The sequence below is a fragment of the Pteronotus mesoamericanus genome, unplaced genomic scaffold (genome assembly GCF_021234165.1).
Source record: "Pteronotus mesoamericanus isolate MK-2021 breed Mesoamerican mustached bat unplaced genomic scaffold, CSHL_Meso_final contig_182, whole genome shotgun sequence".
Taxonomy (NCBI): domain Eukaryota; kingdom Metazoa; phylum Chordata; class Mammalia; order Chiroptera; family Mormoopidae; genus Pteronotus; species Pteronotus mesoamericanus.
Window position 1 is genome coordinate 21,540,822 of NW_026555078.1, and position 26,280 is coordinate 21,567,101.

The 26,280-nt window shown below is 53.5% G+C and overlaps 1 protein-coding gene across 2 annotated transcripts; it reads right to left on the bottom strand.

The window, feature by feature from the left end:
- Nucleotides 1-202: 202 nt before the first annotated feature.
- On the bottom strand, nt 203-25,505 carry PLEKHD1 (pleckstrin homology and coiled-coil domain containing D1). Of its 2 annotated transcripts, none has more exons than XM_054567019.1 (13): nt 25,325-25,505; nt 17,622-17,715; nt 17,206-17,295; nt 16,902-16,978; nt 15,958-16,049; nt 14,942-14,994; nt 7,720-7,814; nt 5,993-6,086; nt 4,320-4,498; nt 3,650-3,782; nt 3,159-3,303; nt 2,653-2,802; nt 203-2,341 (listed from the first exon to the last, which is right to left on the bottom strand). In XM_054567019.1, the coding sequence occupies exons 1-13, from the start codon at nt 25,471-25,473 to the stop codon at nt 2,172-2,174; spliced, it is 1,521 nt and encodes a 506-aa protein (XP_054422994.1). In that variant the 5' UTR covers nt 25,474-25,505; the 3' UTR covers nt 203-2,171. The 2 variants fall into 2 exon arrangements, with proteins under 2 accessions (XP_054422994.1, XP_054422991.1); XM_054567016.1 differs by having other exon boundaries at nt 16,902-17,005.
- Nucleotides 25,506-26,280: the final 775 nt, after the last annotated feature.

Genomic DNA, 26,280 nt, shown 5'->3' on the forward strand with positions numbered 1-26,280 from the left:
TAGGAGGTGCAGCAGTATGGAGTACTTCCTCAGGGGTAGAGAAAATTTCCTGAATGTTAAGAGTACAAGCAAGCTATTCTGTAATTCCATATTTGACCTGCAGGGGGCAACATCTCCTCAGCAATGACCAATCACAGGCATTATTGCAGGAAACATTTAATTGGCCAACGAGTAAGGGGTTAAAAAAAAACCAGATCAATATATTTCCAATAAGCAATTTCCACCTTTACATATTTTCATACATGGATTTTGCTCTTTTTCTATTTACAGTACAAGGTACACAGTGAGTTTTTAACAAATAAATACTTATGAATTGACCAGTTTGTTGAAGAGAAACCCAGATTTGCCTGAGGCATTGTAAGTACAGGGTGAAACAGGAGGAAAGAAACTAGGGATTGGTGAATGTGCATGGAAAAACACTTTCCTTTCTGGTTGATAGCTGGCCCAGAAAAAATTAAATGCATTTGAGAATGTCCAAATGGTCTTTCTCCAAAAGCAAACCAGTATTAATATAATGCTTTAAAAACAAAGATGCGAAAAATAAAACAGTGATCTTGGTGTTATAAGTCTTCCCCGACATTTCAAAGTCCATCCTACATACACATTGCATAAATTATTTCCAGGTTTATGCAGGTTTCTACATGTTTAAAGGTCTTACATTTAGACTCTGATTTAGATGCATTAACTCTGAAGCACCTCCACCTCTGTCCCCACCTAGACTCGGAAGAGATTGGCTGAAGCCATCAAAGTCCACCATCCACGGAGGAAGGGCTGCTGAGATTAGTCTCCCCAAGCAGCTCTGAGCACGAGCAGGGGACATGCACGAGTGTTGAGTCAGCAATACTCCTCTTCCCACAGAAGAGCCCCACACAAGTCCCCAGGGAGCCGCGCCTCTGCAGGGACTGACCCTGCAGCCATCTGTCCATCTCTCTGATTGAGCTCCTCACTCAGTTTTCTAAGCAGCAGAGAATCAGCACCTTTAATGCCACCAGTGTCCCTGAGCACCCTAATCCCAGATGGATCCCCTTTCTGAAGGGACCAACAGACTCGGAAGCTTTGGAGGGCGGGCCCTGAGAGGGAGGGGCTGGGTGAGGGGCATACCCCACAGCCCTCAGCTTCATGGAGGGTGGTGGTTTTCCACAAAAGCTGCAGGTAGGTGTTTCAGCTTCACCCCTGATGACATGGGCCAACCTGGGGCTACTGGCCATTTCACAGGCCCAAGCCCCATCTTTCAGGGTTCACGGTCACACTGCTTCACTGGGTAAAACCTCTGCAGGGAGAGGAAGGAGCAAGGCCACCAAAGCAGGGGCAACCAGGAGGGAGTCATCTGTGACACCTTGAACCAACAGGGCCACCATAGCCAGAAGGAGCGGCCTCTCTGTCCAACCGGAAGACCCTGCAGGAGCCTGGGCCACCTTCCCCCGCTCCCCGACTTGCTGAGTCCTCTGGGAGAGCTCTCAGCGTCGCTGCCGCCCCAGCTCCGAGCCAGGGGCCAGGGCCCTAGGTACACATGCAGGTGGGATGCAGGGGATGGGAGCTGCATTACATCACCCCCACAGGGTGCAGAGGCTATAGGTGGGTGAGCTCACCCAAGGAGGGGAGCGAGCAGGCGATCCCACAGCCAGGGCCCAACCTCAGGACAGGTGATACTGTGGCAGTACGGTGTGCCACGGACCCAGATGTGGCCAAAGCGAAGGCCCTCCACTAAGGAATGTCTATAGGTCGCTGAAGCAGAGAGCATTAGGAAGCCCCCCAGGGGAGGCAAATGTCAAGGTGAAGAGGGGAGGCCTTCACGTACCAGGACGGGCAGGGTGGCAGAGTCACAGAGAGGTAGAGTGGGCATGTCAGAGAGCTGTGGGCCCTGCCCACCACACTCCCCAGCCAAAAAGAAAAAAGTCTCCACATGCAACCAGGCCTCTTCCCGGCCTCGTCATGACAACCAGGCAGCTCACAGTTGGGACCAGCATGGGCCTGGTATAGACCCAAGGGTAGAGTCTGGGGCAGGGGGTGGTGAGGGAGGTAGTGTCCTTGTCCTTTGAGGGTGAGGCTGCCCCCAGGTGCAGCTCTGGCCCAGAGGAGAGCTGAGAGAAGCCAGGTAGAGTCAGCCTCCCCACTCTGCCTATTCCCAGCCCCCACCCAGGAAAGACCTGGGAGATGGGGAGGAAAGCACATCACTTTCCACCCTGGGGAAGCGCCGAGGATGGTCCAGGCTGAGTCACCATGATGTGGTAGATAGATTCCCGGAAGCGCTGATCTCGGCTCAGCCGCTTAGCCACCTCTTTCAGCTCCTCTATGTTGTTGGCTTCCAGCTGGGAGGTCATGAAGGACTGGGACGGCTTCACTGGGGAGATGACGGCCCCACGGGCTGGTGAACGGCCCTTCCTCCCTCACGGCTTGGCCCTGTCCCCACCCCCAGCTCACCTCCCTCACTCACCGCCCTAGTGCGGGTGAGCTTTCCCAGCCTCTTCCCATCCATGGGCTCTTCTACTCCTGGGAGAAACCCAAGGCTGGGGGAGCAGGTTCAAGGCCACAGTGTCTGGCCTCAGAGCTGGGCCAGCCCTTCCCACTCTGCACCCTGCCCTCGTCCTGCTTTGTCACTGGTGGCCTGCAACTATCCCCATTCCACCAGGACACACAGACGCACACACTCACTGTCATTCCAAGTGGTGCTGGACCGGCGCCGATGGAAACGGCAGCTCTTGATACGGCGAGTGGCTGCCTTGTGGATGTACACGGAGTTCTTCATGATGACCGGCATCTTGGCCTCCAGCTCCGCGTTCCGGATGCACTCCTCGAAGAACCCTGCGTGGAAATTTCACGGCATCCTCCTCCCCTCCCGCCCCATCCCGCCCGCTCTGCCCCTCCCAGGATCCAGGCGCAGAGCGAGAAACTCATTGACCCCATCTCTTGGGAGACCAGCGCCACCTGCTGGAGGGGGCAGAACTGCAGGCTTTTCCCTCCCAACCACGGAAGTCCAACACCCAAAAGGAAGCTGCACCAAGGAGATGGCTGCAGGCAGGATTCTGGAGAAGCTCCATCAATATCTACAATATCTAACGCACACCAGACCCTGCTCTAGGCCCTGCTCCAGGTTCCATGGGGCTGGACATGGCTGGGGCTGAGCTCCAGGACTGAGGGTCTGGGCACCCAGGCCTTACTTTTCAGATGGCTCACGTCAGCCCGCATCCTCTCCTCCTTCTCCTTGTTCCGCACCTTGGAGTTGAGCCCTTGTTCCAGGCTCCTCAGGGCCGCCTCGGCCTCCCGCAGGCGCCTCTCCAGGTCCATGCGGACCTTCACCTCGGCCTGAAGGGAGAGGGAAGGAGAGAGATGTGGGGTCCTGGGCAGCAGGTGCCACCTGCCCCGGAAGCCTTCCCTGATCACCGCCCCCGCCCCCCCCCCCCGTTCAAGAGGGCCTTCTCGCCTTTCGATGTCAATGGAAGCTTCCACCTCTGGCCTTGTGTCTTACACCCTCAACCAGATGCCCCAGACTCGGCTGCACACCCAGCAAGGACGCCCCACGGAAGCGGCAGGCCCACTGCCTCCCCTCAGAGTGGCCTGCACCTGGCTGCTCAGGCCTGCAGACAGCATTCAAGTGGCTGCCTGGTAACATGCAGGCCTGCAAGGGAAGTCTCCGGGGCAGGGGAGGCACCTTGAGCTCCTGCTCCGCCTGCTGCTTCTGTGCCGTCAGCTCCTGCAGCGAGTTCTGCAGCGCCTGGGACTGGCTGGAATAGAACTCGCGCTCCTCCTCCAGGGCCCGCGAGCGTTCCTCGTTCTCCTTCATCCTGCCCGGTGGAAGAGGCCCTCCGTCAGGGCTCACCCAGTGTTTCCAGCGGGAGGGCAGCCCCTCACTGAGGGACCCGGCCGGAGAAGCCTTAAGACCCAGGCTTCAGGAGCCCCTGAACACTCGGGGTCACCTAGGTGGCTAGAGGAGCAGTCTTCGAGTCAGAAGACCTGAGTCCTGGGTCCAGGTCTTTTTGGTTCTGCGACCTTCAGAAAAGTCCTATGACCCTTCCATGGCTCAGTTTCCTCATCTCTAAAAAGGGGCTAAGAGGGCCTTCCCAGAAGGCCACAAAGCATTGTTATACGGACCTACTGACTGTCTGGACGGCTTGCACCATTCTAAAAGATACTGATGCAGTCAGTTCTGGGTAGAGAAGGTTCTCTCATTTGCCTGGTGAGAAAACTGAGTACTAGGCAAAAGGAAGTAAGTGGCCTATATGGGCAATGGCAACTAGAACCTAAAAGCCCAGGTGTCCAGTTCATGGAAAATTACTGATCACCAAAGTCAATGATGAACTCCAGGGTCCCGGGCTCCTCACCGCTTCTCTGCCAGGAGCTTCTCCTCCAAGAGCTGCTGCATCTTCTCCTCGATCTGCCTCAGGTTGCTATGGAGACCCCCATTGGGAGAGGGCTGCTCGCTCTGACTGGCCAGTGTCTGCAGTTGGTTCTCATTCTTCTCCAGCATTTCCAGGGTTTTCTTCTTCTCTATGGAGAGTTCCTGGCATCAAGGGAGGGAAAAGAGAGAGAGAAGGAAGAGAAAGAGCCTAATTTAGGTTCTCCACCGTGGCTGCCCTCACCTGCCTCCCAGCTTCAGGGAGTGATCCCCTCCGCTCTCAGGCCTCGGTGAGGCCCAGCTCAAATGTCTGTATTCCTCTCTTGAGGTAAACGGCCAACCAAGACTCCTTCCTCACAGCAAGGCAAGGTCACCCCTCCATCGAGAGTCAGAGAGGAGCCCAGTGAGGCTGCCCCGAGGAGGGGGTACCTACTACAACCAGGGCCCAAGATGCAAGGGCATCATGACCGTCTGGGGTTCTTGATCCTCCAGGGACAAGTGTGTAGGGGCCATGTGATAAACACCCAACAGGACCAGACCTAGAGCTGGTTTACATCGTCTGCATTTATCAGGCTGGGATCTTGCACTCCCCGGAAATTCTGGAATTGAAATATCCAAGGGAACCCCCTCCCACAATATGAAATGGAAAAAGATAAACAAATAAAGGCACCACAAACAAAGCCCCAGTCAGCCAAGGAAGAGTAGAATCCCTTGCGCTCTGCCAGGCAGCTCATGAATACAGTAAACACTATGCTCCCAGGTCACGCCAAGCTCGCTTTAAGCGCTGGGTTTGGGGAGACCTTAAGACACAGGTTAGCGAAGTTCTCAGTGTGGAAAACACAACCTAGTGTATTGAGAGCCATAACAGATGTACAAAGTGCCGTGGGAGCCCAGAGTTCAAAGCAAATTCCTGCCGCAAAAAGTCAGGGAAGCTTGACCACAGTGACATTAAACTGAGCCTTAGAAGGATGAAAGAGTTCTCCAGGCAGAAAAGAGGTAAAAGACCCTCCGAGTAGAAGGGACAGTGTGAGCAAAGGTGTGGAGGATGAGGGATCTTGGCTTCCTCAGGGCACGTGTGCTCAGTGTTTGGAGTAGGGGCTGGGTGTCTTCGATCGGGGTGTGGAAGGGCAGCAGAGGGCAACAGGGGAGGAGAGGCTGGCGCCAGAGTTTGCCCTTGCATGCCATGCTGAAGAGTTGGCACTTTGTCCTTGACACATGCCACGTCATCCCCTTCACAGTTTCTGTGGTATCAAATGGAGGTGATCAGAGCGTTGATTTCCCTTCATGCTCAATTTCACCCTGGAGTAGCTAAGTGAATGAGCCACAAGAAGGAAGTGGTGAGTGGCCTGCTACCCGTCCTAATCAGTCCTCCATCTGGTATAAAAATATAAGCACTGGAGAAGGTAGATTTCCTGAGGCCACGGTCACAGCAAGGGCGAACTTGAATTTGCCCTTCTGGGTCATGCCATGGGCCTCAGAAGTTGGCTGGAGTTCCCAATGGTCCACAGAGAGGGGCCCCGTAGACCAGTGCCCCTTCATGCTCTGTTTAGGTTTGCAGATGGCTCAGTAACTGGAGAAACACTGTTGGAAAAAACGGTATCACATGACCCAACTAACCAGCCTGCTTCCTGGTCAACCAGCCCACCAATGGCCCCTCACCTCCAGCGTCTGCTGCAAGGACTCTGTGAGGTGCCTCAGCTCCTTCTTCTCTTGCTCCACACCTTTGAGGCATCTTGCAGTCAGTTCTAGCTCCCTGCAGGGACAGAGGATATGGGTATATGGCAGTGCCCACCCCTCCCAGTCCCTTTTGTACACAGAATAGCTTGTTTCGCCTCCCAACAAGGCTCAGTGGGGTCCTTGGAAGGCCAGCCCCCCTGCATGACTGGGTCCTGCCAGCAGCTGTAGGGGCCCAGGGCTGAAAGAAGGAGACCTCTGCTAAGTGGGGTTGAAGTCATTTGCTCTAGCGACTCATGCCTTTGTCAGTGGGGAGAAACCCAGGGCCACGCCACACGCAGAGAAGCACTAGGGGAACAGGCAGGTCCTGGCCTCACCCTGTCTTCCATGGACAGTCCCTGCTAGAACCCACATTCACTCTGACATGGGACACAACCGAGACTTTTCTCCGGGGTGACAAACTCCTTGCAGCTTCCTTTTTCTTTCTTCTTTGCTGCTTTCTTAACAAACCTGGGCCACTTCAGGCTTTTATGCCTGGTTTCCCCTCCTCCTGCTCAATTTTCCAAATCCATCCTCAAGGGCCAACTCAGTCCAATCTCTGTTCAAGCCCATGAGGATTGTGCATATATTTTAATTCCTATAACACAGGGAGTCTGCCCCGTGCCTCCTAGCACTTGGCCATATATTATTGTGTTGATGTTTCCTAGATCTGAGTCTGGTTTTCTGAACCAAATCTCAAGAGAGAGGACTAGTCTTCTATTCTAGGGTCTGGCATAATTTTGGAAGTGAGTGGGTGTTTGGGCTATTTACTTAGTAAGAGTCTCTGAGATTCTCCCTCCCCAGGTTATGTATCTAATGACTTCCTTCGTAAGACTATTGCAGAAAAGTCTTCCTGGGCTGTCACTGATGATCAACAGTGATGATGATGGTGATGATGATGCAGATGATAACCATACCGCCACCAACAACAGTGCCCAGAGCAGGAGTCTCCAAATTCCCGGATAAGCTACATCAGAATGACCAAGGGAGCTTTTTAAAAATACAGATTTCTGGGCTCTACCTTTAGGAGATTCTGACTCCATTAAATAATCACAACGTGCAACTGGTTTGGAAGCCAGACACAGGACTAACGATCCCAAGGGACATCACCTGCCAGAATGTGAAGGGATTGTGCAAGAAAGACAGGGAATGCTGAGGATCTTAGCAGACGGCGCCTCCAGACCAGCTTGGCCGTGTCTGCCCTGGGTAAGGAAGGTTTGATGGAGGCAGGAGGGCTTGTTGCATAGGGGATGACTGTCTGCACGTGCACGTGCCTCAAGCCCCAGTGGGCAGAAGTGGCCCATCTGTGCGGGATCTACAGCTTTCTGGGGCACACCCCAAGGCCTGGAGCAAGGGTGTCCAACCTTTTGGCCTCTCTGGGCAACACTGGAAGAGTTGCCTTGGCCACACATTAAATACATTGCGACACATAATCACAAAAAACATCTCATAATTAAGTAAATTTACGATTTTGTGTTGGGCCCATTCAAAGCCATCCTGCACCACATGCGGCCCACGGGTTGGACGCCCTGACCCTGGAGCACTGGGAAGACAGATCAAACCAAGTCGTCAAGTAGTGAGGTTCCTGGAGAGGGCTGACCAGGGGCGTGACTTCTAGGTGCCCTCGCCCAGCTGCGCCTTCCTCCCGCTCCCCTCCAGGGCACCGCCACTACCTCTTGATCTGCTCCTGCTCCACTCTCAGCTCCTGTACCACCTCCTCGAACTGCTGCTTCTCAGCCTCCAGCACCTGGTTAAGGCGTTCGAGCTCCTGAAGAGAACAGAGAAAGCGGGGTCAAGGGCAGCAAAGGGGACCCCTGCTGTGACCTGGGGCGCCCTCTGGGATTCAGCACAGCCTGGGGCGCACGCCGGACCAAACTTGAAGTTAAGTCCTACGGAGACCTGGCCCCTTCAAAGACACAGATTGTCAACCAAACTGAAATCTGTGATGACCTGGGCTCACTTAAAACACACTTAGCGAGCTGAAGGCGGAGTTTAGGATTGATCCCAACATCATTTCTTGTGATATCTTATTCTAGATGTCACTCACACCCGAAGGCATGTTGGCTGACCCTCCAGCCCTGGAGGATAAAGTGGTGAGTGTATTTCCATTAAAGATCCCTGGAGTGACATTTACCAGAAGTGGCAAAAGAAAAAAATAAAAGCTATTTTCAATCCAAAAGTCAGGACATAAGAATTCTTAGTTTCTCAAGGCATCTGTGAAGCAATGAGTATATAAGTAGCTGCAGCTTCCCCTGCGCCCAGCCCCAAGGGAATGGAAGAGCCAGGAAGCCCAGGGCAGGCTGGCCCAGGGGGCCAAACCAGTAGCTCCAGGAATTCTGGCAAACATGTGGGTTTCTCACCGAGCATGTGCCCTCCAGGAGTCCTGCTTTCCTGGGTCTCAATGGCAAGTGGTATTGGGGGACACGCTTCAAGTGAAGCTTGGCTAGAAGCATTTTTGTGACGGCTGCTTTGCTCCTACACATTTCACACTGTGGAAGGGTTTAATTTCTAGGTCCACTTTCTTTCTCATCTTCTAGCTCCAAATTATACTCTCATTTTTCACCCAGGGGCTGAGTTCTCAAGGATCACGGAAACCCCACCAAGGAGTGGGGCTCCTGGAGGGCAAAGTTGCCATTGGCTTTGAGGAGATAAAACCTAAAGAAAAGGGAAGAGACTGATTCCAAACCCCATGTCCTCCTTTCCTAAACTCCTTACCCCCCAAAAGTTGCTCTTTCTGCCCTGGCCAGTGTGGCTCAGCAGACTGAGCACAGGCCTGAAAAACAAAGAGTCGCCGGTTCAATTCCCAGTCAGGGCACATGCCTGGGTTGCAGGCCAGGTCCCCAGTAGGGGGTGCATGAGAGGCAACCACACATTGATGATTATTTCTCTCTCCCTCCCTTCCCCTCTGTCTAAAAATCTTTTAAAAAGGAATAATAAAGTTGCTCTTTCTTTCTCTTCAGATCGTTATTAGCACTCTTGGTGTGGTTCACTAGTGGTCACCATGAAGGCTGTTCACTGGCATTCTGATGCCCCTCTGGGCACAATGCATGGCCACAGTGCACCTGCACAAGCGGGTGGGCCCGTGGGACAGACTAAGGCCAATGGAACGTGAGCAGAAGTGTGTCACTTCCAGGCAGATGCCGCTAAGAGATAGGGCATGACACACTATGTTCCCTTTCCCCAGCGATAAGGGCCAGTGTTGCTGCAAGTGACGAAGGCTGCATTGGCCTGGATCCCTGAGAGGTGATGTGGAGCTGAGTCCCCAGCTGACCCAGGTCGCTGAGTGAGAAATAGATGTTCACCATTCAAAGCCACTGATACTTTGGAGTTATGCATTATTGCAGTAGACATAGCCATATATAGACAAAATAGAAACTTAATTAAAATTTTATTCTTGTAGACCCTCCCCCTTTCAATGATAGAAAAGTTTAGTTTCAAAAAGTTCAAAAACCTCAATTTTACTACATTCTCAGTAGCTGACACTGGGTGTTGTTAAGGACGATAACCTCTCTGTGGCCCCCAATTCAAAAAACCAACTCTCTTCCTCTCTCTGATGGCCTCTGCCTGCTTGGCTGGGCTGTTCAGGGGCCTGGGAAAGTGGTAGGCTGCAAACATCCCTGAGCTTAGACTCAAAAAATCACAAGGGCAGCTGGTTCTTACAGGCACCTGGCTCCTGCTGCTTCAGAGCTGATCACCGAGGACACCGCTGGGGATGCCCCCCCCTTGGCTTCTCCTCACTGAAGAGCCCCTTTCTCCAGCACTCTGACTGACAAACAGCTCCCTGTACTTACCGTGGCGCTGGGATATCTTTTTGTAATTGAAAATGGGAGAAAGTAAATGATTAACACTCCATGGAAATGTCCATACACTGCTGGTAAGAGTGTAAATTAGGTACAAATTTTCTGAAAAGCAAGGTGGCAATAGGCGTCAGGAGTCTTGAAGTTTCTTGCCCTTTGAGTCAGTAATTCCCCCTACAGGACCCTATCCTACAGAAGTCATTAGAGAAGTAGACCAGGGTTGATATACAAGGATGTTCACTGTGGTGTAATTTATAACCACAGTTATAGCTGAGTGAAAACAGCTCAGATGTCCAAAAACAGATTAGTTAAATGAAACATCACATATTAACAAATCAGTACACAGTCACTAAAAATGATGTTTTCAAAGAATGCTGAATGACATGAAAAATTGCTGCAGGTACAATGTTAATACAGGTATGATGAACGCGCAGGCCACAAAAGTGAATATCTGATATGATCCTATTAAGCTTAAAATATATACGTAAGAATAATGCATTTTTAAAAACATGGGAAATAAACACAGAAGTTGACAGTAGTTGTCTGACAAGTGTGGGATTAAGGATAAGTTTGTTTTCCAAGTTTCCTGCAAAGACCATGATTTCTACCACTAGTGAAAGGTTACGTATTAAAGATGAAAGACAATCTCCTTCCTGGTTGCTCGCTTCTTTTCCACCTTTCATTTCCCCTGTACGGCTCTCAAATGAAGCTGATGTCCAGGTGCAGCTGAGAATGCCGATTAGAGTGGAACCTTCAGCCTACAAACGTGGAGTGGCCAGGACCTCCTGAGGCTGCAGCCCAGGACGCTGTGAGTGTTTGCAGCAACACTGTCACAGACTGCGGTCACCAAGACCTGCTTCAGCTAAAGCCTTTCCTCCCACAGTGTTTGTTCTCCTGACTATTGGCCTTGACGTAAGTTGCAGGAGTATAAGGTTGGACAGGAGTCACTAGACGGCAAATTCCATCTCAATGAAAGGAAGAACTTTCAAACAACGAAGCCACAATGCAAAGGTTACCTCCGGAGGGAGGGAATCGCCCATCAGAGGACCAGGACCAACATCCCTCAGGAAGGTCAGCAAAGAGCCTCACTTTGAAGTGGGAGGTGCTTTCCGACTCCAAGAGTCTGTGTTCTGACCGGAGCATGCGGGTGGCAAGAGCCCTGCCTGGCTGGCCCTGGGCATTTCTGATTTCCCACACGGCTGCCCGTGTGCAAGGCTGCGCTCTCATGGTTCTGCCAGAAAAGAAAAAAGGGCAGGCGGCTCTCCTCCAGGGAGTGTGAGAGATTAGGCCCTAGGGAGCCAGGGACATCAGAGGGACCTGGGATGAAGGAGGGCATGGCCCCCGGGCAGATGCGCCCAGGATGGCTGCCCCTGCGCTCTCTGCTCTCGTGCCCGAGTCCCAGGCCCTTTCCGTGCCGCGGGGGATGTCAGGGCTGCACCGTCCCAGGCACACAGCGGCATGGGCCCCGCCAGCCCGCCAAGGACTCCCCCGCTTTCTATCTCATTAAACCTCACAGCAACCCAGGAGCGAGGCAGGCACAGCCATTACTCTTATTGGAGGAGCAGCACAGATGGAGACGCTGAAGGTCAGAGAGGCTAACTTGTCCAAGGCCACACAGTTAGCAGTAAAGTTGAAACTAATCTAGGTCTCCTAACCCCATACCCTGAGTCTTCCTTTAGGCCCAGGGGCCTCTTGAGACCAGAGAATCTCCGTCTCATCACTGGGCCATTGTCGCAAATGCCCTTCTAAGTGGCACAAGGCACACCCAGACAATCTCCATGACTGAGAGTGGAGAGGGAAAGGGCGCAGGGAACAGGCAGACCCATTATATGGATGATTAAATTAAGGGAGGAAGATCCTGGACAGAGCGCCTCAGTGAGTTCTATTCCTGATCTGGAGCAAGCAGCTGACATGGGATCACGAGCCTGGGCACAGCCCTCTCCCTCCTGCCTGCCCAGAGCAGCCTTCACTGTGGAAACCAGCTGGGCCCCAGTGAGTCTCACTCACATTTTGTACCAAAAAAACCCACCAAAACCAACAACAGGGAGTTCACAGCTGACAGGCATCCCCCCTTCAGAGTGCTATGGCTTTAAGCAAGGCCTGTGTGCAGTGGGTCTCCACTGTCCTCATTTCCTGGCTAAAGACCTAGATAGAGTGTCTAAATTTTCCTCCAGCTGACTCTGCCCCAGATTTAGCCTCTCTGATGGATAAGCCTGTCTGTCTCCCTGCCAGGGGCTATGTCTGTCACTCCATCCCGTCCCCTGGCTTCTTGAGTTACCTGTCTTTAAGTCACTGATAGTCCACCAGAAGTATCCCTTCTCCAAATGTACAGAGCTGTAGGAAAACTTGCCAAAACACTCATGTGGGACTGAGAATGAGAACCTGGAGACCCAGAGGCCCAAATGCTGCCATCACCATGCCGGTCCTCAAATCCGCGCCATTCTAACACAAATCCACAACAGGTTTTGGTCTGGAAGTTTAGTTTGTTTGAATTTGGATTTTTTAATGGTTGTTAATTGGAAAAAAAAAATGATACTGAAGCCCGTCCAGGAGAATAAGTGGGCAAAAATATCTGATAAAATTTTGGAAGAAGAAAAATGAGGGTGAATTGTCCTACTGGATTAAAGTCAAGATGTAACATAAAATTGCAAGAATCAAAAATGTTCAATCAGCCCTGGCTGGTGTGGATCAGTGGATTGAGTGCCAGCCTGCGAACTGAAAGGTCGCTGGTTTGATTCCCAGTTGGGGCACATGCCTGAGTTGCAGGCCAGGTCCCTGGTTGAGGGGTGGTGGTGTGAAATCAACGTATCTCCCATACATTGATGTTCCCCTTCGTCTCTTTCTCCCTCCCTCCCTTGTTTCTAAAAATAAATAAACAAAATCTTTTTTTAAAATGTTAATTTGTTGTTAAAAGGTCTTCTTTGAGAAGAAAAAAAATTAAAAATATGAACAATAAAATGGCAATAAATACATATCTATCAACAATTACTTTAAATTCAAAGGGATTAAATGTTCCAATGAAAAGACATGTGGGGGCTGAATGGATAACAAAACAAGATCCTTTCATATGCTGTCTACAAGAAACTCACTTCAGATTAAAAGATACACACAGACTATAAGTAAAGGGACATCCCCCCCTCAAAAAAAGTAAAGAGATAGAAAAAGATATTTCATGAAAATGGAAACAAACAAACAAACAAAGCTGCAGTAACAATATTTATATCAGCTAAAAATAGACTTTAAAACAAAGAGACAAAGGACAACCTAGCAATTTCATTTCTGGGTATTTATCCAAAGAAACCCAAAACACTAAATCAAAAAGACATTCATATGTTTGTTATAGTATTATTTACAACAGCCAAGATATGGAAGCAACCTACGTGTCCATGAATAGATGAATGGATAAAGAAGTGGTGCATATATACAATGGAATATGACTCAGTCATAAAAAAGAATGAAATTTTGCATCTACATCAATATGGATGGACCTAGAGGGTACTGTGTTAAGTGAAATAAGTCAGGCAGAGAAATACAAATGCCAGATGATTGCACTTATACGTGGAATCTAAAATACAAAATAAATGAGCAAGCAGAACAGAAACAGACCCATGGATACAGAGAACATTCTGATGGTTGTCAGATTCGGGGGCAGAGGTGGTCAGGGCAATGGGTGAAAAAGGTGAAGAGACTAAGAAGTACAAATTGGTAGCTACAGATGGTCACGGGGATGTAAAATATAGCATAGAGAATGTAGTTAATAATTTTGTAATAAGTACGTATGGTGTCAGATGGGTACAAGATTTATTGAGATGATCACTTAGTAAGTTACATGATGTCTAATCAGAGTTGTATACCTGAAACCAATATAATATTGTCCATCAACTATAATTGAAAAATAATAAATTATGTAAAGTAAAAAAAAAAAAAAAAGGGTCATTCATAGAGTCATTCCAAGAACATTTAGGAAGTGCTCAACCTGGGCCAGGGACTTTGCCAGGCCCTGGGACTGTCTCAGGCACTATGGGGACATGACCGTAGGGCCTGTTTCAGAGCCCAGTAAGGGATGCCTGGGAAGGCTGAGCAGGCAGCAAGAGTCAGATCAAGAGTCAGGCGGTGAGCCAAGGCTCACGGCCCCAGCCTGTGACTCACCTGGGCAAGGACAGGGAAAAGCCACTGGGCAGAGAGAAGTGGCCTCCCTCTGTGGGTTTCTCTGGGCAAGCCACTCTGCAGCTGTGGGCCTCAAGCAATTCACATGCAGGATAGGCCCATAATTAATTACAACATGACTGTAATACTAACAAACACAGATATCCATTAAGCATGCATTATGTGCCAAGCATTTTCTATCTAACATGTCATTAATCCCCACAACACCCCTCGTTAGATGGGTTCAATTATTATCCTCAGTGTTCATGTGAGAACACTGACGTTCAGAGAGGTCACACAGACACAGTGTGGCTCCAGGGTCCATACTGCTAACCACGACCCCAACCTGCCCTGCTGGGAAGGAATGACTCAGAACAGGCAAGGCCCAATGCTGCATGGAGATGCCAAATACAGGGGACTTTAGTGGCTCCCCAGCCTCAAATGAGGCACAGGCTGCCTCAGGCCAGAGCTTGGCCCCCTTGGGACTTGCATTATCGACATTTAGAGCATGAAGGAACCCCTAAGATCTCCCAACCCCATCACCCTTCAGGTGCCAGAAGACCCTCTATGAATAGTAGAGGCCATCCCAGCCTCCTGTGAATATCATCCACGGACGGCAAGCAGCTCATTACCTACCAACACAGCTAATGAAATTCTGGGATGGCTCATTCTCTAGAAGGTGGCCACCTACCCTTTTTACGTTGCTCCCCAGGACTGGCCAGAAGAAATACACTACTTGCCAAGAAGCTACTGCAGATCTCAAGCACTGTCCTCTCACTGGCCCCCTGCTCCGCCAGTCTGACTTTCCAGCTGGTTCTCAGGGTGCGCAGCTCCCCCACACCCTTCCCTAACGCTGGAAGCATGAGCCAGCACACCTAGGCTGTCCAGGGCCCCCAGATCGGGAGACGGTGGAGAAGGGCAGCGATTCTGAGTGGCATCGGTGGGCACCCACCTCTCTCTGCTCCCTCTGCAGGCAGAGCTCTTCGGTCTCTTCCATCAGCTTGTCTGCCAAAGTGAGCACACACACACACTCCATGAAAAGCTCACTCCAGATCAGGTCCCAAGGGGTTGGTGGCACGGTCACCTCTGCACCCCAGCATCTCCCAAGGAAGAGGTCAGCACAACGGCACCAGGTCAGCCAAAGGGTGGGGCCGGCTCCTGGGGATGGGGACCGCTACCTTCCTTTCCTGTCATTGTCCCTGTTTTGTGCATTCACAAGTCAAGGATGGTCTTATCCTCAGGTGCTCAAGTGAGTCCCTGCAGCCCCAGGACGCTGTTTACCCCCGCACTAGTGTCTGGCTAGTGGGGGAGGGCCAGTCCTGGGCAGAGAGGGGTATCTGGAGCTGGCAGAGGGAAGCCAGTGTTGGGGCCCCAGGTGTCTAAGGAGGTGCAGGGAAGAGAGTCCCAGGGGAAGGACCAAACTCCAGACTCAGCTTCTTTCCCAAACAGCATGTTAACCAGCCAGTCAGGGGCACCAGGGCCTGGAACCTTGTTTAAAGTGGGCTGGGGTGTGATAGCTGGAGGCAAGCCTGGGACCTGGGGGCCCAGGGCAGGATAGCAACATGGGCTCCATTTACGGAGCCATTACTGCGTGCTTGACAGTGCTCCCACATGTTTTCCCATTTAACCCAATCCCCACACCAACTCTGACAGCTCGGGGCTATTTGTGTCTCCAGTTTAAGGATGAGGCAGTTGAGACTCAGAGAGGTTGTGCTGCCTAAAGACATTCACAGCTGACAAAGCTGGGTCAAGAGCCCAGGCTCCTAACCACCAGGCTCTCCTGCCTCCTGTCAGGGTGGCCAACAGGATGTTTATTGGAAAGACCTCCAGGCTCCAAGCTGGTGTCTGGCTCCTCGAGGCCTGCTAAGTCCCACCCAAGACACAAGGACCTCTGTCCTCCAGCACGCCCCTGGGCCTGAGGTGCCACGATCAGGGAATCCCAGCTTCCAGCCCACCCCTCCAGCCAACCTAAGTACTCCTGCTTCTCCTTGGCCAACTGCAGCCCCTGGGCCTCCAGGCTTTTGATCATGGCTTCTCCGAGCTGGGCGTTCTTCCAGGTCCTGGGGAGGGAGGGCAGATGGGACGGAGCAGAGGAAGAAATACAAAATCGTGAAAACAGAAGAGTACAGGAGAAAGAGGATGTTAGTGTTTTTTGCTGTCCTGTGCCTTCTCTCCAGAATCCCGGTTCACATTCACCCTGGCACCCCCGGCTCTGGGCACGCCACCAGCATCGATCAGTTACGGCCCCTGGAGGCTGGCCCAGGCTGCAAAGTGGGCCACTGTGGGCTGGGCCAACAGCACTTTTGGAACAAAGAGGAGATTGCTTCCTGGTTGCTTTCCACAGCACCGACTGCCTACCATGCGGCACAAGGCCTGGCACAGAGCACGCACTCAGGGTTATTTGTTGAACTAAAAGCATGACCCAGCTTGAACAGGCAGGTGCCAGGACCAGGGTTTACGGGCAAATGAACTGTGTTGGGCTGGAGGCCACTGTGATATGGGCCCTGCTTTACAAAGCTCTGGTCTGTGCCAGGATCCATGGTGGGTCTGGGGACTTGAAATGGGGATGCAGAGGCAGTAAAACCCTACTAGTGATGCTGGACTCACTCTGAGGGTTGGAGGAAAATGGTGTCCACACCTGCCACCTGCGACTCTAAACCAGTAAAGCTCACTGTGCTTGATCAAGGCTCACTTAGGAGACCCCTCCCAGACACTCTAAACCTGGCCTGTATCCCCTCTCGCCCACCCTAACCAACTCCCATGGCCCTGTCCTCAAGGAGGCCCAGGCATTTCCCTCCCACCCTGCCCTCAGGGCCCACTGGGACCCCAGCGGAGAGGGAGGGGAGGGTGAGTCCCACCCACACCCCCTCCCCTCGGGACCCCCTGCCCCCTCCCCTGCCGGGAGCACTTACACCTTCCCCGACTCCTGCAGCATCTCCAGCCACTGCGTCTGCTCAAACTCGGACTCTGCCGCCAGCAAGATGTTCCCCTGCCAGGAAGAGGGGCCACGGTGCACCTGAGAGAAGGCCGCTCTGAGGACAAGGAGGCCGCCCCAGGCCTCCGTAGGCCTGGCTCTTCTCCCCCCTGACCCACATCCTTATGGCACTGACTCCTCTCCCAGGCCAAGTCACCAGGGGTTGCCCCCAGGGACCAGGGGATCCCACGGAAGCTGCCCTGTCCCTGCGGAGCCCACGCTGAGATGAGAGCTTTACTCACATGAAAGTCCTGGTGGGAGATTTTCATGGCATAGGGCATGCTGGGCTCTTCCTTAGCCTCTACCAGGCAGCCCCCGAGAGGGATGACGCCCTGAGAAAGAACCAGAACAGGCCGCTCTCACCTCACCCAGCCCAGGTCACTCCAGGCCTGTGGGAGTCCTCAGCCAAAGCCCGGGCCTGCAGGCTGGGAGCCAGACCAGAGCTCCTGCTGCAGGGAGAGGCAGGGCCGGGCCCCAGGGCACGGGAGGCTGGGGGCCCAGCCCAGAAGGGGCAGGGGATCTTGTGCCCTAGGAAGGATTTGTCCTCCAGGCTCTGTCAGACCAGGGACAGAGACAGTTTCCTCCCCTGGCAGAAGACCCTCCCCCAGTGCCCCACTCGGTCCTCCCCTGCCTTGGCCGTGCGGAGAGGCCCCCTCACCTTCGGATGTATATTGAAGTATTTATTGGTTTCAAAGCTCTTTTTTTCACTTTCAGAGTAGTAAAGAAGAAAGCTCTCTTTGATGATGAAAAACCTGCATCCGGAGGTGGAGAAAGAGGGACAACCAGGAGAGAAGGGTGAGGTTTCCCAGGACAAGAAGCAGGTCCTTGGGGGCCCTGCACTCACATGGGGAGCCCCTGGCGACACCAAGACCCGTCCTCACCCGCTCACGCTCCACATCTGGGCAAAGGCCTCAGCCGGCCAGCTGCCCACCGCCCGAGGCAGCGCGAGCCTCGCTCCAGGGGGCAGCTGAGGTGAGAGGCCCACAGCAGCCCCCAGGGCCGGCTCCTCCATCCCTCTTGAGCTGCCACCCTTAGCACAGGGGCACATCTCTGCCACATCCTCCTGGGCACCCTCAGCCCCTTGAGCCATTGTCTCCAGTCCTTTAGGGTCTATCCCAGGTCGGGCAGAAGGTGGAGGGAGGGAAAGAAGATACAAGATTCCAAGACAGGTCTTCTGACAAGCGACCAGGAAAGCTGGCGATCAAACAAAACAATGTGGGAACCGGGCTCACGGCCGGCTGCACCCTGAGTGTCACATGGGCATTCCCTTTGCTCTGCAGCCTCCTTCTGGGACTTGGGTCCCACTTAGGGTTTCTGGGACCCTGGTGCTTTCTGGCTGTTGGGGAGACGACAGTCCTGAGGCCCACACGGGGGGGTACTTGGACCCCCCTGGGGACCACCTCAGGACTAATGATCAGAGCAGATGAAGATAAGAGGACCCCACTGGGCCTTGAAGCCCCAGGGCTCAGGGACACCCAGGGCGGCTGGCTCCTTCCTCCCAGGGCCCCTGCTAATGCCGCTGTTGCAGCGATGGGCCTGGGGGAGCTGGGAGCGCAGTGAGCTGGCGCCGCTCAGCTGGGCTCACAATAGCCAATGGCGTGAGTCTCCTCTGCTCTGAGTTCGGTGACATTGTGTTGGTCGCTTGGTATCAGTCACAGTGGGAGTATTTACACCATGAAAATCATCAGATGCTACAAAACACTGTTCCACCCCACACCACCCCGAGACCCCATTGTTAACCACTGACCAGCACCCCTCTTGAAGGGGGCCTGAAAAGTTGCTGGTGGGCACCATGAAGTCAGTGACTCTCTGAGGGTTCCCCCAGCCACCTGATCCTTCCTGAGGCCATAGCTGCTGCGCGGAGGGCCCCTGGGACTGCTGACAGCTGCCATCCCCCTCCTCCAGGAAAATGGAGCACACTTTGTCTTTTGGTGTGTGTCTTACGCCCATCCACGTTCTCGATTTGCACTGACCCTCTCGGCCCAACCATTCGCCAAACAGAGCTGTGGGCCTCGGAGGTGGCACTCTGCTAATACCAACTCTTCCCAGGCCTTTCGGCCCCCCGTAGGGAAAGAGCATAGGGACACCACCCTCAGCAGGATGGTGAGGACCTTCTGGGCCCCCCAGCACCTGACCCTTGCCCACCTTCTCAGCTTCCCCCCTACTTTTGCCTTCAGCCTCTCAGGTGAACGCTAAGCTCACTGCTTCCCTCCTCACTATGTCCTGTAGGATCCTACAAAGACCATGCAATGCCCCCTGGAACGCCCTTCCTCTCGCCCTTCAGCTGGCAGAAGCCTTCTCACCCTTGGCGACCGGCCCAGCCCACACTGCCGTCTGAGCGCCTCCTGTACCCCCGCTGATTGGGCTGTGCGCTGGCACTTAGAGCCACCGCCATACCCCGTGTGCCCATCTTGTCCCCAGGATGACATTGGGCTCCTGGAGGATAGCCGTATCTCCTCCATCCGGTGAGCTGAGGGACCTTCACAGAGTCATTAACAACACAGGCTTTGCATCACATAGACCTGCCACTTCCCGGCTGGGGGGCCTTGGATGAGTAAGCTCACTCTCTGAGCTTCAGTTTATTTACCTGGAGAACGGGGGCGATGACACCCACTGCATCTGATCACTGTGAGGATCAAATGAGATTGTGCTTACCACTCTGCCAACATGCTCCAGGACAGTTCCTGAGTGATGCATCCCCATGGCCTGGACATACGTCACCAACAGAAAAATGTGAGCCAGGCAGCACAGGGTGGCCGCCTGGGGACACTTCTCTTCCCCTTTTGATGGTTTCTGAAATACTCTCATGGACTGAACTATGCCCCCCCAACACACAATTTGTATGTTGAAGACCTAACTCCCGATGTGACTGTATCTGGAGATCAGGTCTTTAAGACGGATGGGAAGTCCTCCCTTACTGCCGTTGATAGGTTCTGCGACTTTAAGCAAAATGACAAATCATGAAAGTAATTTTACCATAGGCTAATTGATATAAATGAGTTAAGTTCCTATGGCCTCTCATCAACATTATAATGAAGTGAGGTTGAACAAAATGACATTGTTCGAGGACCTACGGTGATAAGGTTAAATGAGGTCAAAACAGCGAGGCCACCACAATCTGATGGAACTACAGCCTTATAAGAAAAGGAAGCATTCTCTCGGTCCCTGCCACGTGAGGACAGAGTGAGAACGGAGACTTCTTCAAGCCAGGAAGAGGACCCTTTCCAGAACCTCGCCATGCTGGCACCTTGACCTGGGACTTCCAGCCCCCAGAACAGTGAGAAAATGAATTTTTGTTGTTTAACTGAACCGTTTAACAGACGGTTACCATCTATGGCATTTTGTTATGGGAGGCTGAGCTGATGAAGACAAATACTTTCTTGCTTCCCCAACACTTCTAGGGCCTTTCCCCGTCTCAGGGCAAAGCCCTGTGCCAGGGACTTGGGGGTGGGGTGTGGCAGGCAGAGGATCACTAGACACGGGGGCAGAAGGAGAAGAGGGGCTCTGGGGTCCAGTGACCTCCGTCCCTCCGGCCACAGCCTCAGGCAAGCTCCCAGACTGGCTGAGCCACCTTTTCCAAGTTCCTCTGTAAAATGGGACTATGAGTATCTGTCTCTTGGGGCTGCTGTGAAAATTCACTCATTGATTTAACAAACAACTACCATGTCCTTTCTGGGCCCTGTGGAGTTGGGCTGGCTGTGCAAGGGTTGGGTGTTTTCATGGGCAAGCTGCTGTGCTAAGTGCTCTGAGAGTGTCAGAGTATTTGATCTGGGTAACTCTCTTGCAAGGTAGGCTTAGGGGTGAAGTAATGTGTGCGAGGTCACACAGCCAGGGCAGAGGTGGAGCTGGGATTGGAACCCACCGACAACAGTCCCGGCTCCTACTTCCCACATGACACTGTTTAAGGAACTCCTTCCTCCCTCGCGCTAGCACCTGGGCAGGAAACAGATGTGCCAGCGGCTGTAGGTATCAAGACTGGGGTAATCGAGGGTCAGAGCTCTGCCACTTACCATCAGGGTGACCAGGGCAAGTCACCTGATCTCTCTACGCCTCAGATCCCTCAGTGTAGCTTGAGGATTATAATAGTGCCTAGATCTCTTAGGATTGTCTAGATTAAATGAGTTTGTTCACATAAAGATTCAGAACACTGTGTGACACATGATATTCAATAAATGTTTAATTTTATTAGTACTATTATGATTAGATTCAGTATCTGCTGCAGCCTCCCCTGACCTTTCTCATTTGTGCTCACACAGTTCCTACCAGTGGGAGCTCTTGGCTCCAACCCCGCTGGCCAGCTCCCTGTCCCCTGAGCTCACGGTGCTTTCCCTCCCTCCTTTCTGAAGCCCCTCCTTCCATTGAGGCCCACCTCTAGTCCTGGGCGAAGCTTTGTCTTCAGCACAGGCCTTAGGACCCTCTTTGCCCACCCCGTTGGGCTGTGGTCAAGGCTGGAGAGCGTGTGCGAGGTACAGGGTCTGTGTCAATCTTGGCTGCCTCCTCTCTCCAGTCATCAAAAGTGGTATTTTCACCTCTAGACTAAGGGGCATTTACAAGGTGCCAAGACACACACTCTGCTAAGTGTTTTATTGATACTATCTTATGTACATCTCTCACAATCACTTTAAAGGTGGAGATATCTGTTTTTCTATTTTACTGGTGAGGAAACTGAGGCACAGAGATTAAGCAACTAGTAAGCGGCAAACTTGGAATCCAACTTTGTCTGCTGACAAAGCCCACCTTCTCCACCAAGGTGCTCCACGGTGCCTGGTCCTCCTCACCCAGTGGCACTGTCGTGTCTGCTAGTTCTGGCCAGCTCAGGTCAGAGAGCCTTGAGGAACTACCTGGCACACTCCTACGCTGGGCCCCCAGGCTTCATGATTCCCAGCCCTCAAGGAGCTTATAGTTAAATGAGGGAAAGAGAACAGAACTCAATAGTTTGCAAAGTAACTAATGTTTCTGGATCTCTTCCTTTGTGCCAGGCCATGTTCTAGAAATACCATTATGTATGTTAACTCATTCAATCCTCACATGAGGTAGGTGAGGTGATGAGCACAGAGAATTTAAGTAACATGCCCCAGATCATGCTGCTGGTAAGTGGGGAGCTGGGGCAATTATAAATGTTTCCCGCAACACTGTAAAGCACCAGGGTGCCCTGTGACATTGTAAGTTTGTATGAGATACAGGAAGAGTGCAGGCCAGGGTGGAATGAGATTTAGGTGTCTGGCCAAGGGAGTCCTCCGAGAGAAGGGTCTGAAGAATGAATGGGAAGGATTATCTTAGGAACCTAAGGGGCGGAAGGGGGAGGTGGGTGCATTCCAGAGAGCAGGAGCAGAGGGGTGTAAGGGGGTTGGAGCCACCGGCTCCATGGTTCCCCTGGCACTTAGTGGACACTGTCAATCAGCTCCCTGAGGCAGGGACCCACTCCTTCTTGTGCCACCTTACACCTGGGGGAAGGAGGCACAAGAGGGAGTGTGGCTGCCCCTGCTGCAGGCAGGACTTGGCTGGGCCCTCCTCATCGGGGCTCCAGCCTTGCAGTGGTTCAGAAGGGATCTGGGCAGGGACTGGAATTCTGGAGAGAGCATTCTAAACCCCGGGGAAGAGTTCAGCTGTGTGCCAGACCAGCCCTACCATGGGGCTAACACCGGCCAAGGCTGAGAACGCTCCACCCCTTTCCTCCTTGTCGCTGAGCTGCCCGGGGCTTTGCCAACAGCACCTCTGTCTCCACTGCTCACAGAGTAAGGGGAGAAAAGCCTTCAACCTCACCCTCCAAACACCTCTCCCTGATGCTCTTATCTCTGCGAAGTGATGTTTTTTACCCCTTTCTCCTTTTGTTCCCCATAGGAAAAAACAAACAAACTCAGCCTTTAGCTCAAGGGCATCTTCCCAGCTGAGGAAGGGAAGGGCTGCTTGGGCGGTAGAGGCTGGAGGCCCCGAGATGGACCCCGAATGGAAGATGTTTTGTGAAAGCCAGCTGGTCACAGCCGGTTCCATCCTGCCCATTCCTTATTTATGCAGCACAGAAGACTTTCCAGGACCCCTCCTCGCAGCTGCCCAGCAAGGGCATCGATCGCCCTAATGGCACAGCTCTGTGGGCTGGGCCTGGGCTGCCCACTCCCCAAGCCTTGCTGTGGCTGCTAATTAGCTGAGGTCCAGAGACTACATCCACTTCACAAATGGGGAACTGGTTCCCAGGGGGCTCTGCTGGGAAGTGAGAGGGGTCTAAGCTTAGCATCATGCCTCTCCCATCCCCAGACGTTGGCTGGCTCTGTCACTGGCCCAGGCTAATAAACTGAGTGTGTGTGTGTAAGGGGGGTTGTATTTCCACAACTCTGAACATGGACAGAGGACAGAGTGATCAGATAGGATGTTAGTTCTTTCCTGAGCCCCAGAGGAAGGGAAGTCTTTGCACAGTAGCAACTCTAGAATTCCTAGACTGGATGGTTTTTTGAGTGGCCGTGGGACTACTGAGGGAAATTCTTGGGGTGTGGGGGTGCTACAATTCTCCAAGTCCTCCTCAGCTCCACCACTGCCTTTTAGCTGGGAGCCTTTGTCCCTGACACCTCCCAGCCCTGGGATCAACTCTGGGTGCAGAATCCATGTCTTCGCCATGTGGATGAACAGGGGTCAGAGACATAGCCTCTGTGGGGTCGGGGCGGGGGGGTACTGGTCATAGGCTCCTAGCATTTACTAGGCATGCAATCAGGTGGAAATGCCTGGCAGGAGAAGTCCTGGATAACAAGGCCCAGAAGCAAAACCAAGGACAAGCAGCCAGACCCAGTGGAGGGGCGTTGGCTGCTTGGAGCAACTGAGGCAGAAGATAGAAAGGTAGGGGCATGATGCTGATGGTATTTGCACTTCCAAGCACCGGAGTGCCCCGACAGAGACAAGGCTGCTCCTGGCCCTCGGGAGCCATGGCTCAGTCAGCACAACACTGGGAGCCCCTCGCAAGGTGTGCCCCATGCTGCCCCAGGCCTCTGCTTAGGGGATCAAAGATAAGCTTAACTCTGGAGGAGCTCAAGGAGCCTATATCCCACTAAATCCCAGAGAGAAACCAAGAAGGACTAATAAAAGTGTGTATGTGAAACCAGCTATGTAATGTGTGAGACACCACCATTCACAGCTCCATTTGTTCTGTGGTCTTGTAGAAATATTAAATTATTCATCAAAATAGAATATTAGAACCACTACTAACTACATCCTCGCGACCTGTGCTCCGGGGGATATCTTAAGTCCCTCACGGTGTGGGACGCAAAGGGGCATCAGGTGCATCCGGACACACTCCTAGTTTCCTGGCAGGGCCACACCTCCAGGGAGCAGGATCAGGGTCGGGTTCTATAGGCCATTCCAGTTGCAAATCTCAGAACTGAGATTGGCTTGAAGGTGGAAACTGTCCGGAAGATGGTCTGTTGCTCCCGAAACCAGTGCATGAGCTCCCCTTTCCTTTCCTTTATACCTTTCAGGCTCGTTCGTAAGTGCAAAGTGGCTACGGATGTCTGGAGAGTGGCCTCTGAGTTAGGGACCAGGAAGCCGCGGCAGCGCCGACCCCTTCCCACCCCCCTCCCTCACACACACCTTCCAAGGGATCAGTTCTTCGCAGGGGACCAATCCATCCCCTCCCCCACTCCCGTCAGTTTCTGCTCCATTTCCACCTTAGCTTAGTCCTTCCCCTCTGTTCCAGCTTCTCTGCTTGAAGCACTGGGATCTCTTCCCTCGGCCCAGGGTTGTGTTTGTTTGTTTGTTTGTTTGTTTGCAATTATTTCAAGGGTTAGTTGGAGTGGCTGCCAACATCGGCTCCTCAGGGCTGGGCACAGACCCTTTCTGGGCCTTCCTCCCTCCCCTGGCCTGAGCCTTTCAGAAGCTCCCACAGTGCGCCCCGGTGGGGTTAGGACACCCGGGCCACACCTCCAAGTCCGCTCGGTGGCCTGGGGGAGGGGTGTTGTGAAGCTAATAGAATCGGCAGTGGGGGTCCCAGGAGACTATCTTGGCTGGAGATGGAGCTTCTCCTTAGGAAGCAGAGTCTGGCCCAACCCGACCCAGCCAGGCTCCTACCACAGCCACGATCTCTTCAGCCCACACCTAACTTCCCCACCCGGATTTAGATCTATTCCACAGAGAGAATTCACCGCCCCCTAGCCCCGGCCGGTGGTCCCACCCCAGCTCCACCGGCCCTCGGGCAGAGATGAACCCGGCCCAGGCTGGGATCCACACTTTTCAGGGGAGGCAGCTTAGAGTGAAATGAGGCGAGGCCAAGGTCACAAAGGGAGGCAGAGGCAGGATGTTAATAAAGGGGATAGAAGGGGGTCCACAGGCCCTGGTCTCCCTCCCCTGGTGGTCCTCAGAGGGCACGGGAGGCTCACTCACCGCCGGGACCACTTGGCGGATGGCCGCCCGAAGGGCCGCTTCCACAGCACGCCGTAGAGCTGCACTTTGGTGCTGATGTCCAGCGCATCCGAGTCAGCCTGCTCCAGGGACGGCGACGGCGACACCGAGTTGGACTTGGACATGAACATCCCGCCTTAGTGGGGTTGCCCCCTGCCCTGTCCAGCCAGTCCCCGGGCCGGCAGGGAAGCTAGGTTCCGGGCGCGGGCGGACGCGCGGCGGGAGGCTGCGGGGAGGCGGAGTGGGCAGGCCGCTCAGGGCGCCGTCGGGGCGCGTCGCAGCGAGCGGAGATGGGGGGCAGCCGGGCCGGGAGCTGCCACATTAAAGCGTGCGGTCCGGGAGCGCAGCGCCGAGGGGCCCCGGGGCGCGGGGCGCGGGGCGCGCAGCCTACAGCTTGAGCTCGGGATTGGGGCCGGCCCGGAGGGAACTCGGCGGGGAGCGGGCCTCAGCCTCCGCCAGCAGCATCCCCACCCCGCCCCGCCACCTTCCCGCGTCAGCCCCAATTCTGGTGGCCCGGATTGGCTGGGCGGGGCAGGTGAGCTGGCTGGAGGCCTGTCGCGAGCGCCAATCAGTGCTGGCGCCGGCTGGAAGGCCGGGCTCCGTGCGTCCGGAAGGTCCGGGCTGGTCGCTTGGCCTGGGAAGCGGCTACTGCACTTCCCCACCCCCACCTCTCGCGTTGCTCTTTCCCGGGTTCCTTCTTGTGTTCAGCACTGACATTGGTACTGGGAACAACGTTTGCCTTGTGATGGGCTTGGAGTCACCCCTGCAGATCCCTACACGCCTCTGGGCGGGGAAGGGTGAGGAGCAAGAGTTTGGGGTCAGACATCCCCAGTTCGGGATGATTCTGGGTTTAGAATCCCCACTCCGTCCTTACGTAGCTCCGTGAAGATGCGGTGAGCCTTGGTTTTCTCACCTGAAAAGTTTAGATGCCTGTGCCT